An 18271-nucleotide genomic window follows, 5' to 3' on the forward strand; every position below is an offset into this window, starting at 1 on the left:
AACAGCAAATGAAAATTTTAAAATGGCAGTCTCTGCCCAAAATTATCTTACCAATACTGTTCAATTACCTCCCTTTTATAGATAATTCAGATATAACCATCGAGCATGTGGTCCCATTTTTTTTGGCACTAAATTATCGAGCCATAATCGTGGAGTTAATGGACTGTTAATGCCTACTAATGACCATGACATGTAGTCGATAACCGTTTATAACAGTTAGATGTGTAGGTTCCACACATTCTGACCTTATGTGATCGTGGAAAGATAAGCCGACTATATGTCCGTAATAGTAGTAGGTCGGTAGTCATGGAGATCCGAATGAGTATCGGATGGTGACTCTGATATGCCGATGGTCCTCGGTCAGATATTAACTGAGTCATCGTGGTTGTCCGTTGTTGGTTGATAATAGCCGACTGTCGGTTGGTTAATTAATTATTAGTCGGAGTATTGTATTCATAAGACTGATGTAGAGTTAGAGTCAGAGGTCTGTTGAATGGTCTTAATAATTTATAAAATATTTATATAAATAGGTTAAATATAAGTTTTTATTTTTCGATCCAATTATAAATGGGTCATGGATGAGTTAAGCGTTTTCTGACCCGAAACGTATCGACCCGGCCCACTGATACAACCCGGACCCTTTCTTGCATCCACAAGCGAAGGCGCATCACAAGGGCACAAGCCACGTCCATCCAACGGTTCCCCATATCCAGTGACGAACTTCTAAGCCGTTCCATGATCGTTAGATTTAGTAAGGCAACGGTTCAGATCAACTGCTCTCAGTTGCGCTGATAGAATGCCAAACGTAACACGAGCCGGCTGTACACCGGAACCCGGCCATGCCTACCTATAAATACCCCACAAACGAAACCCTTAGACGGGGAGTCGAGGGCGGGCCGTTAAAACCCTAGAACCGAAGCCGCCGCAGGGGACCAAGGAGAGGAGGAGGACCTTTAGCCATGGTAACATCCTTCTCTTTCCCCAAAGCCCTGAACCCTACCCCCTCTCTTTTTCTCTTCTAATGCCTCTTTTTTCGTCCTTTTTGTTCATCGCAGGGTATCGATCTCAAAGCCGGCGGCAGAAGCAAGAAGGCCAGGCGCACCGCGCCCAAGTCCGACGATGTCTACCTCAAGCTCCTTGTCAAGGTTAGTTCAGTTCAGATCGGTTCGGTTTGGAGTGGATCGGATTTGTATGCCCTCTGTTAGATAGCATTTGATCAAATTATTTAGCTGATTGATCCGTTCGCTTGTGTTCTGTGATCAGCTGTATAGGTTTCTAGTGCGGAGGACGGGGAGCAGGTTCAATGCGGTGATCCTCAGGCGCCTGTTTATGAGTAAGGTCAACAAGCCCCCCCTTTCCCTCAAAAGGCTCGTCACCTTCATGCAAGGAAAGGTTCGGTCTCCCCTGTTTATCCCTTAAAAAAAAAAATCATTTTCTTTGAATTTTAACAAAAGTTTTTGATTTTTAGAACAAAAGTTTTGATTTTTTTTTGATGGGGAGGATGCTTACCGGCAGTGTTATTATTTTGAATCAGGAGGATAAGATCGCAGTTATTGTTGGCACAGTGACTGATGATAAGAGAGTTTATGAGGTTCCAGCAATGAAGGTGACGGCTTTAAGGTTCACGGAGACGGCTAGGGCAAGGATCGTCAAGGCCGGGGGTGAATGCTTGACCTTTGATCAGCTTGCCCTCCGAGCTCCACTTGGACAGAACACGGTATATAATTAGAGGATCCCTACATTCTTTTTCTCTCAGTTATTGATGCGCTCTTGATTCAATTGAAGAAGTGAAAAGAGGTTATTTCTTCGTTTGCTGTTCAGCTACATGAATTTTCATGATCCAACTAATATATTGTTCGTTAAGATACGTTCATGTGTTCTAAGCCCTTCCGTTTCAACTAGAAAAGTACTGAGTCTGGAAGAGTCTCTTGCAACTGCAAAAAGTTCCTTTTACTTCATTTTCTTAATCTGGAGCAATGCTAAATTTGTATATGCTACTGGAAGATGATGTTATATAAGTAACTACAGGATAGTTGTTGCTGGAGTGCATGTCAATTTAGGTTCTAGACGGATATAATAACTGGTCAAAAGATATCTGTGCGGACATTGCTTACTTTCTTCGTTCAGTTAGACTGAACCTATATAGTGTTTTTAGTATGGTATAAGAAATAGGTTGGTGCTAGTGGAGGAAAGGCTTTCAACTTTTGTGGAATATAGTGTGAGAATGGGTGGAGGAATTGGAAATACCTTTTTTTTTTTCTCTGGGATACTTATGCATATGAAGGGGATGCATTTTCTGGTCTTCACCGAACCAGCATCTTGTGGGATTGAAAGTGCTTTTTTTGTATGATGCAATTATGACCTTTACCTAGAGCACCAGTAGTATGCAAAATGTTGAAAATTCAAGTTAAAGAAAGTACATTTACATGTGACTATGTCAATGTCATGATGATAATATAAAGTTCTAATACTAGATTATGGATTATGGGGGCTTTGCTTATTCTAGACTTGGTTTCACTGTGGTCCGGTCCAATCATTTTTCAGTGTCTTTCTGAGCCTACATGTACGTGCATCTATTACCATTTCTAAGGAAAATTCAATATGTTAATTCTGTAGCTTGCTGTAACCAGATTATTGCCATGTTCCTAGGTTGAGTTGTAGTGGTGATATCTGATGTGGCTTTAATGTTCTTTATCTTTTGACACTAGCGGTATTACTGAAGCGGTGAAGATATTGCTTTTTAAACACAGCTCACTTTGAGGTCTTTCGTCCATTGGAAAATCAAGAAATGGAGTTCATATCAATATTTCAGCTTAATACAAATTCAATTGAAAGCTTATTTATTTTTCTTTCTCTTGATATTTATTTGGGTTTGATTCCCTGTGATGTTCATCTGATGAACCATGCTAATGCTGATATGCATTGATGATTAATTATTAATGCTATTCTGAGGGAATCATTCCTTTCTTTCTGTTAGGTGATTTAGATTGCTCTTTTATGCAAGTTTTGCTTTTCTTCTTACTGTTGGCAATTCTTTCTGGACAAATGTCTAAGATGCGTAATGCCGAAGTTGAAATTAGGCACAAGAGAGGTTGTTGTGTATTTTGTTGATCAGTCTAGAATAGTTGGTTCTAGACTCTGTTTATATAGGTTTATTGGCATATCCATGTCATACAATTTTTGTCTACTTTTAATAAATTTGTATTTGATGGTCTTTTTGATTCTCAGCAGCTGGGTTAACTTACATCCCCTGGTTATTAATAGTTTTTATAATTTACTAAGTTGGTAGATGCATGTTCCATTCTGTAAAATCAACATTTTGCCTTTCAAATGAGCAGAATGGACATCCGAATATCAGTGGATTCCACAATAAGGATTTTGTTTCTTATATACTAAAATCTCACTTTGTTGACATTATATCGTTCATGTCAATAGAGGGTAGATTTGTCAATCAATGACCTTTTATTGGCACTCAGATAGCCTACATATGGAATGTTGCTAACATTTAATACACTTTCTGTTCCATTATGTCGTCTCCATGCTTCCCCCCAGACTGTGCTTCTGAAGTTTGTGATACTCAAATGCTATAATGCTTGAAGCAGTGATGATAACTTTTAATCCCAGCTCATTATGAGACCTTCCATCTAATGGAAGATCAAGGAATGGACACAAAAACATTATCTGAGCTGAATGCTTTGAACAGATATTTTTTATTGTCTTTTCCTGCTAAATTGCATTTACTAAAGGTCTGTATGTTATTAAAATTAACTCTTGCTGGTTTTGAAGATGTTGTCACTATATACTCATTTAAAAGGCTTAACATATTTTTATAGGAGATTGTTCTTTTGATTTACTATTTATTTGGACTGATTCTTAAATTATGTTTTATTTATTTATTTGTTTTGGGTGGGGGAAGTTATGAGTGTTCCAGTGAAGTCCTTGAGTAATCATTATATATTTTGAAGTGACCAAGATGTGGTCTTCTCTCAGTTCTCTCAATCTGTTCATGGTAGTCAGATAGAAGGAGCATATACGTTGTTCTTTTGATTAAAAAAATACACATGTATCACTACTTCGCTTCTTTTTTTTTCTTCTTTTTGATAATGTTTTGTCATATAAATTATTCAAATGAGTTGCTTTTTCCCAGCGTGAGGCTTTGTGAATTAAAATTTTATGCTTTTTAAAAGATTCTGATAACTTGTACGGGATAATGGGATTACTGTTATTATTGAGTTCTCTGCTGCTAGGTCTAGGCCTATGGCAGTTATCAAACTTTGCCTTGTAGTAGTATTTCTTTCTAGTGTCAATGTGGAACTCACTGGATTCTTTTGCTGCCTTGGGCAATCTGACTCTTAATTATTTTATTTCCTTCAAGCTGGAACTTCTTGGGGAAGCTAATGTTTGGTTAATTTCATTCTATAGAAACATGTTGTGTTTAATTTCGTTTAATTTCTTGTTAATATCAACCCCCCCCCAAACACACACAAAAGAAAAAAAAAAAAAGAAAAGAAACCCAAAAAAGAAGAATGTAAAGCTAAAAATGCACAATTTCACTCACATTCACCCACATCCATTCTTTTCCCCATTTGGGACGGCTTTGCTTTGTAGCTTTTCATTTGATCCTTATATGTACTGTTGGTGCGGTCATCCTACATTTAAATGTTGTTGATATCATCACTTGATTGTCCTGTTAGCTGCACAGCTAGCAATATGATGGTTGTAGATTTTGTGCTGTTAGGGCTTGCTGTATGATGGCATTTTATCAAAACTTGAATACTTGTGATGGTTGCATAACCATCATAAGAATGCATGTCTATGTATAGCAATGAGGAACTATGTTTGAATTGCTGTTGAGGATATGTGAGCTTCTTTTCTTATGGTGTTTCATGATTTACAGGTTCTCCTCAGGGGTCCAAAGAATGCTAGGGAAGCTGTGAAGCACTTTGGTAAGGCTCCTGGAGTTCCACACAGCCATACCAAGCCTTATGTCCGATCCAAGGGGAGAAAATTTGAGAAGGCAAGAGGAAGAAGGAACAGCAGGGGATTTAGGGTTTAAGTTGGTTTATCTTGTTTTCATCCCAAAGGAAGAACAAATGTTGATGTTTTTAGCAGTGAGGATTGTTGACATGCAAATTTTTGGTGTGTTTCAGTTTTCAGTAGAATTTTATCAGGTCTGGCATGTAATTTTCTCTTTAAAATGCGGATCACCATCATATGCATTAAGAAACTTTAATTTGGATTGGGATATGCGTTTCCACCTAATGCTAGAAAATGTTTTGTTATTTCTCGTTTTGTTTTGGTCTTTCACATTTTTTGTGGTAACATGCATGGTTGAGTAAACCAGCATACATGATTTGGTGAATGATTTCCTCTGCTGAAAGAGAGTCCGCCAAGTTATATTTCTTACACCCAAAACAGTTATTGGTGTTCAGTTTATTTGTCTTCAGGTTAGCAGGCCATTGAGATTGGCTGTGGTCTGAGCCGTTTGTTGCTTTGGTTGTCAAGATATGGTGTGCCTTTAATTACTCTAAATAAATCAAAATAGGTAAGTAAATGATAGGCGGGTTCACACGTTTTTGTAGAAGATACAGCGACTTGGAAGACGGCTTTTAGCTGGCACTGATGCTGAATATGTTTATTTTAATGAAAAACTCATGCTAATGGCCATGCAGGGTGATGTATGATTTCCGCTGCTGGGTCCAGGTGCTTAGAACATTAATAGCTGGCTTGATGAAATGTCAAGGTAAGCATATGTGCTGGTTAACTTCAATGTCTAAGTTGTTGCATTTGAAGTGTTTTATTCTACCGACAGGTGCTTTTAGACTCTGGTGTTTGGGGGGGATTCAGTTGGAAAATTTCAGGAGACGGTTCCTGTTTTTAGAGGATGGTCTAAGAGCAATGCTTTAGACAGGGCTGCTCCTGGGTGAAAAGGATCCGTGTCAAAATAGTATGTTATTCATTCCAAATCTCATGTTTTGGTTGGCAATCCGCATATCAAGCAGGCAAAATAGGTTTCTTGGCATTATTGTTCCGAGCCTGTATTGGAAAATTGCATTTCCTGCCAAATCAAATTGCATTTTTTAAAATTTAAGCTTTCATATGGAGTGCTTGCTGACTTCGTATGAAATTTGTTTCGGAAAAAATTTCCAGTCCTTGTTGAATTATTTCTGGATCACTTGTTGTACATTAAATTACTTGTAAGCCCCTGAGTTATAAAAGCTACAATAAAGTCGGCAGAACCTGCCCACCTCGCAAATCAACTTCTGCTCCGACGAAAGACAACCTCATACTTTTTATGGGCAAACTAAATTATTGATTATCCTCTTCCTGTCTCTATGAGTTCGGAGTTCCTTTGGTATGATTGCCCAAATCATATAGTAATTATATATTTGGCTATTCAATAGCAATAACAATTTAGCATCTGATTTTTACTCATTTAAATTTAACTCTTGTTGGGATGTATCGATTGACCCCTGTACGCCGATTTATCCTCGGACCGATCCGACCGACGTCCGACTCTACCGACCGGACCGACGGATGACTCCGACAATAGCTGCCGACAATATCTGACCAAAAATATGCCGGTCGAACAGATCCATACTGCTTTTAACCGATCGGATGGCCGAATCCGTATCACCGACTCACTGTCGGGGATGACAGCCGACGTCTGATTTCCACAAGGCACCAGATCAGCTGACGGTATTCTCGAATCATCACCCGACGTTCCGGCAGCCAAATACCGACATATAGTTGGCCAGTCCGTCCAAACACCGTACAACCGCTATGGGCAGTTATCCTATCAAAGACATGCGGTATGACCGTACTGGAGTATTGCCCTGCCAAGGACATAGATTAATTCCAGTGACTTGACAACTCATGGTGATTTGACAGTCCCTGATGATTTGACAACTCACCAGTTGTCTGCACCATTAATGACGGGACCATACCGCGTTCTACTATAAAATGGGATAAGGCAGCAGTTTTAGTAACTTTTAAGCAAATTCTCTGAAGCACTTTTAAGCTCTTGAGCTCTCTAGCTCTCTCTCTCTCCCCCGCTGAGTCACTGATTTTTCATTGTTGCCTAGTCTCCTCTCTGACTCTACCGTCGGAGGATTCCGTCGGAGGCATCTCCGGTCAGTGAGAATTTTTTTTGCAAATGCGCGACCCCGACGACCGGACGATGGAGGGATTGGCCGCAACAACTCTAGCCTAGTTTTAGTTTATTGAACCACCACCAAGTAATGATACGCAACCTAAGATTGGTCAGATTGAAATCATATTCAGGATTTAGAGTGCCTTTGCGCGCAATTCATCCTCTTATTCCGTACCAATTCTGTCTCTTTCTTCTGTCCACGAATTTGCTCTTCAAAAGCTAATAATAACTTCTAATTCACGCTATAATACTTTATTTATTTTTCCCTTTGTGGTCTCGTTTTTTCCTTATTATGCTCTCACAAATAACTCCTAGGGATTTAAGAGTTCTCACAAATAACTCCTAGGGATTTAAGAGTACGTTGGTTATTTCGTCCACCATGCTTTCTCCTGCCAACTGATTCCCAGAAAGCCCCTGATTAGGCGTCCAAACAGACCCTTAGCTCTCAGTCCAAACCAGAACAAGAAATCTTACAGCTTAGCGTCAAGAAAAGCTGTCAATTCTACATCCCAGCTCTGTATGCCATTAGCAATAAAATTTCCTATTTTAAACAGATATCAGAAAACCCTGTGCATGTCGAAATGACCACCAAATTGGTACATAAAAGCATGCAACAATTAATCAACCAACTTGGCCAAATAACTTTCAACTGTAATCATGTCATTATCTTCAATTACTTTATTCCAGCTCAACAAGTTTGATTTAAGCAAAACAGAGGGCAACAAGCACGATCTTTGAATATCAGAACTTTCGAATAAACTCATAGATGTGATCAGATATCTCATGTGGCTTTTCCTGGTTGATGAAATGGCCCACTCCTTGCATCACAATAACATCCTGAAGAAATGGAACCTCTCTTTTGAAACCTCCCTTGTGTATATGGTCTTGGATACCTGGAGTATGATATGTTAGGTCCAGGTCCCCTACAATAAATTTCACAGGAACTTTTATTTGGACCCCGGTCCAAGGTGCTGTGAGCTCCCAGTTCCTGCACATTAATGATAAAGTCATTGAATGATTGAATTTCAAAATAATGGAAAATAGAGGAACAACAACTACAACTTTTTGTAGCAAAAAGTGTGACCGTTATAGTTATATAAAAAAAATGAGTTTATTACTTGAGATTTATTACTGTCATTAGTTTCTCTAACAGAATATAAATCAAAAAGCTTGTTGGGAAAATGATTAATAATGGTTTTGGGAGTGAATGTTAAAAGATGTTTTACCTTAAGTTTTTAGGTGCAAAGTTCAAACAGAATCCAATCCAATACAATGCATATCAAGAAAAATGTCTACAATGCCTTGAAATCCCGACAACAAAATCTAGAAGGTTGATCTAATAAAATGCTATTAGGGTGAAGCAAGATGTCTGACGACATTTGGTGAGGTCCTGCAGTCAACGGAAACATGAATTCAGCCATTAGTTCAAAATTATCCACTAGTTCAACAGTATCAATTGAACCAGATATTGTTTATGACTAGGTTAGACATGAAAATATGAGAAGTGGCACAGGTAAGGTGGCATACCAAGGGGAAAAAGGGTCAAATGTCTATAGTCTATTTCTTTTATAAGTGATGAAGTAAAAATAGTGGAACACAACAAAATAACGTTCCTCTTTCCCAGCATGTCATACAACTACGTAATAATTTAGTCTTTATGTATGTCATGCAGCTCAATCATAAGATATACTGCCCTTTCAAGTAGAAGAAGTTGTAGCGAACATACAAGTTCAGACACCGATAGTAGTTTAATCCTCCAGTAAATCCCGACTTCTCAAATTTGCTAGTGTAATAGTTTACATCTTCTTCTGTCAACCATGAAGGCAAGGTGATCTCAGTATTAGGGGAACCTCCAAATCCTTTTTCCTTAGAAATAAGGAGTGGTGCTGGCTTGCGATATGTTAAGAACTTCTTAAGTAGCAATGCAGTATTAATACGAGCAAATTCAGCTTCTGCTGCTCCAGGTTCCTGCCGCATGATTATGCAACATTTTTATCAGACAGGTAGAAAACGATGCAACTAGTAAATTTGCAAAGTTTTACCATCGTTAACAGGATATCAAATATCACCCAATGTTACTGTAGAGAAGAAATATGATAAGTAACAAAATTAAGGTTTGATAAACTTACTATAGTTCAAATAAAAAGGCAATTTAAAACTTAACCTGCAAAATGTTTGGTTTCAGTTTTGAGTAACAAAGGCAACCAAAAGAACTGATAATGGATGTAGATGCCTTTGGAAAAAAAAAGAAGAAGAAGCAAAACAAAGGATTAAACATTATATGCATAAATTCAAGTTTGACTTGATAGGTAACGGCTTCAAATTATTTCTTAAAAAATAAATGAAATAAATTAAAATGAAGAGATAAAAACTTTATATTCATATGAGGACATGATTCATTTAATGGATATTTTTGTAGAAAGTAGATACCAAAAATGAATACATACATACATATATATGTATATTGTGTGCGTGCACGCGCAATCATTCTGAATTTTCCGGTAGATGCATGAACGAAACCTAAAGCCCGATTCTGATTATTGGATGAGTAGAACCATATGTTCAATTCTTAAATCAGTCAGAGGATACTAAAGTAAAACATGAGCATACATACTTCAGAATATGAAAAGCTAAAACAGAAAACCTTTTCGCCCCCAACTAATGATGTGATCATGTTTGTGACATGAAACACAGGCATACTAATTCCCTTTTCCACAGAAGAACCACTTACACAGAAAATCAGTGCCGCCAAACTCCATAAAGATGTTAATAAGAATATAAATTGCTGCTAGATTAACCGTACTGTGGTCCTTAAGCTGAAATATAGATTCCTAACCTCATACTCTGCAGTCACAAGTGCTGTACCAATAATTGCAGACATAAAAACAGAGTCAGAGGTCTCCTCACACCACTCCACTGCTTGAACAAATCATTTTATCCTAACAATTTTCTCCATGACCCAGATAATAAATTACCTTAAATCCCAAATAACCTGATCAGTCTTAGCATATGTTGATAAACTCACCATAACATGATTCAAAACATGGTTCCCTGAGCAGCTCATAACCAAACATCAACCATCATCAATTTGGGTCGACGAGGAACCAACAATTACTGACAAGTCACATGGTAACTAACTAATTCAATCAAAGAATTAATGAAATATACATATACATATACATATATATACCTGGAAGCGGCAGATGTAGTGGTCGTCTCCAAATAAAGCCTTGAGCGAGTCGACCGGCCGACGAGCCGGATGGCGGGGGCTGAAGGCCACGCTCATGTTGACCAGCGCCCGCACCCTGTCCGGCCTCAGCATGCACAGCCACCACGCCACCACCGCCCCCCAGTCATGCCCCACCGCAAACACCTTCCGGATTCCCATATGTACGATATCTCGAAGATTAGTAACAATTATTATAAATGATAAAAGCCATCGATAGAGAGAGAGAAGGGGGGTCACCAGTCACCTGGTCTTGGGCGAGGGCATCGAGGAGGGCGACGAGGTCGCCGACGAGGTGGAAGATGGTGTAGTCGGTGGTGGAGGGTGGGGCGTCGGTGTCGCCGTAGCCGCGGAGGTCGGGTGCGACCGCTCGGTAGCCGCGGGCGGCAAGGGCGACCATCTGGTGCCGCCACGAGTACCAGAGCTCCGGGAAGCCGTGGATGAAAAGCACCATCGGGCCCTCCCCCTTCTCCGCGATGTGCATGTTGATCCCGTTCACCGCCACCGTCCGATGCGTGATCCCTTCCATCTCTCCCTCTTCCTCTCTCTTCCCCCTTCCTGTGGAGCAGAGCGATGACTTGACGAGGAGAATATAAGGATTTTTTTTTTTAATTTTTTGTTCGGAAATATGGAACGATTGAAAGCTAAACCCCTTACGTCCACTTCACCATCTTTTTTTTTGGGATTCGGTTGGTCGCGTAAAATTGAAGTACACCAAATCCATGCAATGAGAACCTGCCATGTACTGCCAAAAATGGGGAAAAATCCCGCCTCGTCCGATTTGGGTGGATGATACGGCGGGATGGATTCGGCAGCGAATCCACGTCCGACCCAAAATATTCTGGAGGTTGGCCGGCTTCGTGCCACCTTCCTTGTGGATTCTTGGTCTACTTTATGCGCCTATTTGATTATAATAGGAGGGAGAAAATAAATGCCGTGGCGGTAGGGATATGCGTTACGAGGTTCCAAACCGGATTTGTCATGTTATGCGGGAGTTGTCGGCCGGGGATCGGGTTGTCGACACGAATCACGGAGGCTAGCAGTGATCCTTGAGGGGGATTCGAAGTACAGGTAGCAGGATTCACGCGCTGGGCTCGACTCCGAGGATAACTGGATAAGGAGTACATGGTCCCAATGGGTTCAGTGTATCTTTCAGGCGAAAGAATGGCGGCTCTTTGCAGACGAAGATGCGAATTGGATAAATACTGCCCACATTTTAGTAAAATAGAGATCTATTAGCTCGTACATTGTATAACTTTGCATGACATAAGCGACCGATTGCTAACTCTGCATGCAACATGTGTCTGATCCATCACTGATCCAAGAAACAACATGAGAAAACCGTCCTCACCATAATTATCCAGATGGAAATTTTTAGATGTCCATGTTCTAAAAATAAAAAATAGAGCCAAACAAATGGGTGTGAGCATGCCCCAACATTGTTATATTGGTCACATTGAAGATTTGACCCTTTATTACTCTGCCTCAAATGGTTCAAAGTGAAATCCAAAACAGGAAATTTTTATGGGACAAGTCAAATGCTTTGCATATTTTTGTTATCATAAGTTATTTTGTTGGTCTAGCTGACGTAAAGCAGTTGAAAAAGTCAATGCTACACGAGCTGTTCTAAGAAAAATTCCCTGTTACATCTGGATCCATCGAGCACTACCCAGAGTGGGTAACATGCAAGAATTCCTATTGATTCCATGAAGGCTTTGGCAATTGGTGAGCAACATTCGGAAATCCAGCTGTGTACTTTCCGACGATGACATTGATGAAGTATTTCTGTGAAAGCACGTACTTTCTAGAAAGACGCTCCTTTGGGAAATCAGATCACCGCTTTGATGACACCATTACCACCACACTAAATGCCAAACGTTTTCCTGCTATCAGATTCTAAAATTCTAAAAACTACTTTTTCTTTTGTATAAAAAATTACTATTTAAAATTATCTAATTATTGTGCCACAGCAGCTTGCCATAACAACATTATGAAAGATAGATTATGGTACAAAATTATCTATTACTGTTGCGACTAATCTCCTCATCGCCGGATCACCGGGAACGAACACCTGCAAAGAAAAATTCATACTGATCAGAGATGCCTCCGACGAAGATCCTCCGACGGTCAAGTCAGAGAGGAGACTAGGCAACAGTAGAGAAGAATCAGGGGACTCAGAAGTGGAGAGAGCGAGAGAGAGAAAAGACCCCCCCTCAAGCTGCTGCCTTACCTCGTCTTATAGTAAGAGGTGGTATGGTTCCGCCATCGGTGATGTAGACAATTGAAGAGTTGTCAAATCGTTGGAGATGTCACGTCGTTGACGAGCTGACAGGTCCTAGGAATTAATTCGCGTCCTTGGCAGGACAGCGCCCCAAGTTTCCTGACAGGACAACGCCCCCTGGCGGTTGCACGGCATGTCCTTAATAGGACTGCAGCCCATGCTGCTCGTTCGGCATCCAGGAAGGCCTGTAGAGGTCGGACGTCAGTTGTCCAAACCGACGGGGAGTCGGCGATGTCCCACCCGACAGAGAGTCGGCGATGCGAGATCGGCTTTCAAGCGATCGGAGGCAGTGTGGGCCTGTTAGGCCGACACGTTCCGACTGGGCATGATCGGTAGTTACCGTTGGTGTTGCCCGTCATCGGACGGACAAAGTCAGTCGGTCTATCCTCGAGGATGGGTCGGCATCGGGATCCGTCGGTGAGTCGGCGCCGAAGATGGATCGGCGTCGTGATCCGTCAGTGAATCGGTGTCGGTAAGTCAGCATCAAGATCGGTCGATATATTTCAATAATTACTATTATAAATATTGACAATGTATTTAAAGATTAAAATGTTGATATGAAAATATTGCATTTCTGAGACACTGTAATACGAAGAACGGTGCACGTGGAATTCCTTGACAATGATCGTGACATGCATGCGATGAGCTCTTTTCCAAAATAATATAAAAAAAAAATTTAAATATCAAAATATATCAAAACGAAACTTATTTATCAAACTAATGCAAAAAGAAAAAACGCCATTTTGAATGGCGTTTTTTCCCCTTCCACGTCACCCCCATTTCCATGATGGCATCGTCCCAAAAAAAAAAAAAAAAAAGAAGAAACGCCATTTGGAATGGCGTCTTTAAAAACGCCATTTTGAATGGCGTTTTTAAAAACGCCATTCAAAATGGCGTTTTCAAATTTTTCCACCAAAAAAAAAAGGAAAAAATCATGAAATAATGAGAAAATTAGTTTTTTAAAATTTAAAATTAATAAATAAATTAAAATTATAATTTTGATTGAAATTTAAAATATAAAGATTTGAATTTGTAATTCATTAAAAAAATTAATTTAGATTTTTTATTTAAAATATTTTTTAAAAGATGTCAAAAAAAATCTTAAGAAATAAAAAAAAATTATCATAGAAAGTAAAAAAAAAGAGAAAGAAATTTGAAAGAAATAAAAATTTGAAATTTAATTGAAAAACATCATTCGAAATACTTGTCCTAAAAATTTTAAAAAAAATTATAAATTTTAAAATGTTTTAAAAATAAAAAAAAAGAATTATAATGTAAAAATTAAAAAAAATAAAATTTTAAAGATTAATTGAAATTAAAATATTATTTCAAATTACTTTCTCAAATTAAAAATAATTAATTTAAAAAAGATTCAAAAAAATTTGAAAAATAGGCTAAAAAAATTTTATAAAAATATGAAGAATTGAAAAAAAATAGAAATTATCATTGTAATTGAATAACAAACTTTATAATTTTTAATTTTAAGAAATAAGAATTATAATTGTAAATGAAATTAAAAATTATATTTTAAATAACTAAATTAATTTAAATATAAATTTTTAAAAAATATTATAAATAAAAGAAAAAAATACGTAATAGAATATCAAAAAGATAAAAATGAAAAAAAACTAAAATTAAAATTTAAAATTATAAAAATTATAAATTAGATTAGAAAAAATATATCATAAAAATAATAAAATTAAATTAAATTAATTACAATTTCTTTTTTAGGATATTTTATAAATGTGACTTAAAAAAATTAAATTTGAATTAAATTTTGATAAAAAAAGAAATACATTAAAAAGTTTAAAAAAATAAGGAAAAGTTAAAAAGTTAAAAAGTGAAAATTTTTAAAAAGTCACAAAAAATAAGAATTATAAATTAAAAATTAAAAAAAAAATTTAAAGTTTAATTGAAATAAAAATATTTTTTAAATATAATTTATAAAATTAAAATTAATTTAATTAAAAAAAATTTCAAATAAAATTTAAAAATATCCTAAAAAAATTTCATAAAAAGATAAAGAATTGAAAAAAAATAGAAATTATAATTGTAATTGAAGAACAAAGTTTATAATTTTTAAATTTAAGAAATAAGAATTAAAATTGTAATTGAAATTTAAAATAATATTTTAAATAACTAAATTAATTTAAACATTATTATTTAAAAAATATTTTAAATAAAGAAAAAAAATGGGAGGATAATTTAAAATTTACTTTGAATTAAATTTTGATTAAAAAATAAATACTGTGTAAAGTTAAAAAATGAGGAAAAATATGGAAAAAAATTTTGTAAATTGAACTTTAGAAAAAATAATATTTTTTTAATTAAAGGAAAAGAATACGTAATAGAATGCTAAAAAGAAAAAAATGGAAGAAAACTGAAATTATAATTTCAAATGATAACTATTTTAAAATAAATAAAAAAAAGTATCATAAAAAAAATAAAAAAATAATAATAAAATAGGAATTGTAATTATTAATTTTAAAAAAATTTAATTTAAATTTAAATTAAAAATTATCATTTAAATTATTATTTTCATTATTTAATTTAATTTATTTATTAAAAGATTACAAATACATAATTAAAGAAATTAAAAAAAAAAAAAGGAGAAAACGCCATAGAGAATGGCGTTTTCCCCTCCCCAAACCCTTTTTCCCCTCTTCTTCCTTCTCTTCTCCTTCTCCCTTCTCCCTTCTCCCTCTTCTCCTTCTCCCTTCTCCCTCTTCTCGATCTTCTCCGGCGTCTCTCCGGCGGCACGGCGACGAGGTCTCGGCGGCGGTGAGCTCTTCTCCCCTCTCTCTCCCTCTTCCTCTTTCTCTCTCCCTCTTCCCCTCTCTCTCTTTTTCTCATGCCGGCGGCGGGCCGCGCGTCCCGGCGGCGGGTCCCGCGTCCCGACAGTGGCCCCCGGCCCCCTCCTCTCTCTTTTCCTCTCTCTCTCCCTTCTCCGTGGCCGCCGGCCACAGACGGTCGGCAGCGGGCTGCGCGCCCCTGCGGCGAGTCCCGCGTCCCGGCGGTGGCCCCCGGCCCCCTCCTCTCTCTCTTCCTCTCTCTCTCTCCCTTCTCCGTGGCCCCCTCCTCTCTTTTATGAAATATTTTTTTTTATAATTTTTATAATTTTAATTTTAATTTTTAATTTTCTTCCACTTTTATCTTTTTGACATTCTATTACGTATTTTTTTTCTTTATTTAAAATATTTTTTAAATATTAATATTTAAATTAATTTAGTTATTTAAAATATTATTTTTAATTTCAATTATAATTTTAATTCTTATTTCTTAAAATTAAAAATTATAAACTTTGTTCTTCAATTACAATTAGAATTTCTATTTTTTTTCAATTTTTTATCTTTTTATGAAATTTTTTTAGGCGATTTTTATATTTTATTTAGAAATTTTTTTAATTAAATTAATTTTAATTTGAGAAATTAATTTTAAAAAATATTTCTATTTCACTTAATCTTTACAATTTTATTTTTTTAAAAATTTAAATTTATAATTCTTATTTTTTATGACTTTTTAAAAATTTTAACTTTTTAACTTTTTAACTTTTCATCATTTTTTAACTTATTAATGTATTTCTTTTTTTATCAAAATTTAATTCAAATTTAATTTTTTTAAGTCACATTTATAAAATACCCTAAAAATGAAATTATATTTAATTTAATTTATTTTTATTCTTTTATGATATATTTTTTCTAATCTAATTTATAATTTTTATAATTTTAAATTTTAATTTTAGTTTTCTTCCATTTTTATCTTTTTGATATTCTATTACGTATTTTTTTTCTTTTATTTAAAATATTTCTGAAAAATTTATATTTCAATTAATTTAGTTATTTAAAAAGTAATTTTTAATTTCAATTAAAATTATAATTCTTATTTCTTAAAATTAAAAATTATAAACTTTGTTTTTCAATTACAATTATAATTTCTATTTTTTTTCAATTCTTTATGTTTTTATAAAATTTTTTTAGCCTATTTTTCAATTTTTTTTGAATATTTTTAAAATAAATTAATTTTAATTTGACAAAGTAATTTGAAATAATATTTTTATTTCAATTAATCTCTAAAATTTTATTTCTTTTAAATTTTAAATTATAATTCTTTTTTTTATTATTTAATTTTTTTTTAAAAAATTTTTAGGACAAGTATTTCGAATAATGTTTTTCAATTAAATTTCAAATTTTTATTTCTTTCAAATTTCTTTCTCTTTTTTTTATTTTCTATGATAATTTTTTTTTTATTTCTTAAGATTTTTTTTGACATCTTTTAAAAAATATTTTAAATAAAAAATCTAAATTAATTTTTTTAATGAATTACAAATTCAAATCTTTATATTTTAAATTTCAATCAAAATTATAATTTTAATTTATTTATTAATTTCAAATTTTAAAAAACCAATTTTTTCATTATTTTATGATTTTTTTTTTTTTTTTTGTGAAAAAATTTGTAAACGTCATTTTTAATGACGTTTTTAAAAACGTCATTCAAAATGGCGTTTTTAAAGACGTCATTCCAAATGACGTTTCGTCTTTTTTTTTTTTTTTTTTTTGGGACGATACCACCGTGGAAATGGGGGGTGACGTGGAAGGAGAAAAAATGCCATTCAAAATGGCATTTTTCTCTTTTACATTAGTTTGATAAATAAATTTTATTTTAATATATTTTGATATTTAAATTTTTTTTTTTTTGTATTATCCTGGAAAAAAGCTCTGCATGCGACGGCGTTTCACGGTAGGTCGTTGGGTAGCCTATAGAGGCCTTGCTAAACCTTTCCAATGGCTTTTATATTTTCATGCCTAGATGGAGAGGACTTTTTGTATTTCGGCATATGGAGGCATGCAAAGTACAACAAGCTAGAGGATCCAGCTTGGCAAAACTCTCACTAAGCTCCAACCCACACCTCGACGCTTCAGAAGAAATTATATGCAATACGGCATGCACTATGTGGCCGTGATATAGACTAAGTAGAATAATTTTTTTTATTTTTGGTACATATAAAACAACATATGGTTAGATGTCTCTTCTTGCCTTCATATAATGGATATTTGCAATGAAAGCTAATTATTTTTATTCAAATTATTTTTTATAAAAAATTTATTTTTTTAAATAATTAATTAAAATAATATTTTATTTTTTTTCAAATATTAGATACTATCGTAGTGCTGCAGGCATAGCGTACTCACATGCTTGATATATATATATACACACACAGTAAAATTCATCGGTTCAGAAAATAGTATCTTAATATTTATCCTTTCTTTTTATTTATGTAACATAATTTAGAGATTCTTAAACTCTTGATCAACTGGGCTAAGCCTCCAATCAACCAGTCAAAACCCGCCACATAACCAAACTCAGAGGCATGCAAAGTCCCTCAAATTTCAAACTCTTTTCTCAATTGCCGGCAAATCATTTACGATTGTGAATGGTTTCTTTAATCGCATGACGAACGAGCAAGATGCGCAGGCTAAAAACCCATGTATGATTTTTGAGATGCGCAATCGGCTATAAAAAAAATGATTGATTTGCATATTCGATTTTCTTGGCGGCATGCTCCGACCCTCATTTATATAAGCAACTCTAAGAGGATGCTCCAGGTAAGTGT

General features: G+C 35.4%; 2 protein-coding genes and 2 non-coding genes across 4 annotated transcripts; 3 read left to right on the forward strand and 1 right to left on the reverse strand.

Annotated features, from left to right (window-relative positions):
* The first annotated feature begins 836 nt into the window (after positions 1-836).
* On the forward strand, positions 837-5282 carry LOC140853704 (large ribosomal subunit protein eL18y-like). Its single transcript, XM_073248545.1, has 5 exons — positions 837-962; positions 1056-1145; positions 1264-1392; positions 1535-1717; positions 4898-5282. The coding sequence occupies exons 1-5, from the start codon at positions 960-962 to the stop codon at positions 5054-5056; spliced, it is 564 nt and encodes a 187-aa protein (XP_073104646.1). The 5' UTR covers positions 837-959; the 3' UTR covers positions 5057-5282.
* On the forward strand, positions 2876-2958 carry LOC114914813 (small nucleolar RNA snoR53Y). The gene has a single exon (XR_003802602.1). It is a non-coding gene; the product is annotated as a small nucleolar RNA snoR53Y (small nucleolar RNA).
* Positions 3592-3692, forward strand: LOC114914811 (small nucleolar RNA snoR69Y). The gene has a single exon (XR_003802600.1). It is a non-coding gene; the product is annotated as a small nucleolar RNA snoR69Y (small nucleolar RNA).
* A 2501-nt stretch (positions 5283-7783) lies between the features above and the next one.
* On the reverse strand, positions 7784-10967 carry LOC140853782 (epoxide hydrolase 2-like). The gene is made up of 4 exons (XM_073248737.1): positions 10627-10967; positions 10344-10526; positions 8880-9121; positions 7784-8141 (listed from the first exon to the last, which is right to left on the reverse strand). The coding sequence occupies exons 1-4, from the start codon at positions 10906-10908 to the stop codon at positions 7895-7897; spliced, it is 954 nt and encodes a 317-aa protein (XP_073104838.1). The 5' UTR covers positions 10909-10967; the 3' UTR covers positions 7784-7894.
* Positions 10968-18271: the final 7304 nt, after the last annotated feature.

Source organism: Elaeis guineensis, chromosome 14 (assembly GCF_000442705.2).
Source record: "Elaeis guineensis isolate ETL-2024a chromosome 14, EG11, whole genome shotgun sequence".
NCBI classification, from domain to species: domain Eukaryota; kingdom Viridiplantae; phylum Streptophyta; class Magnoliopsida; order Arecales; family Arecaceae; genus Elaeis; species Elaeis guineensis.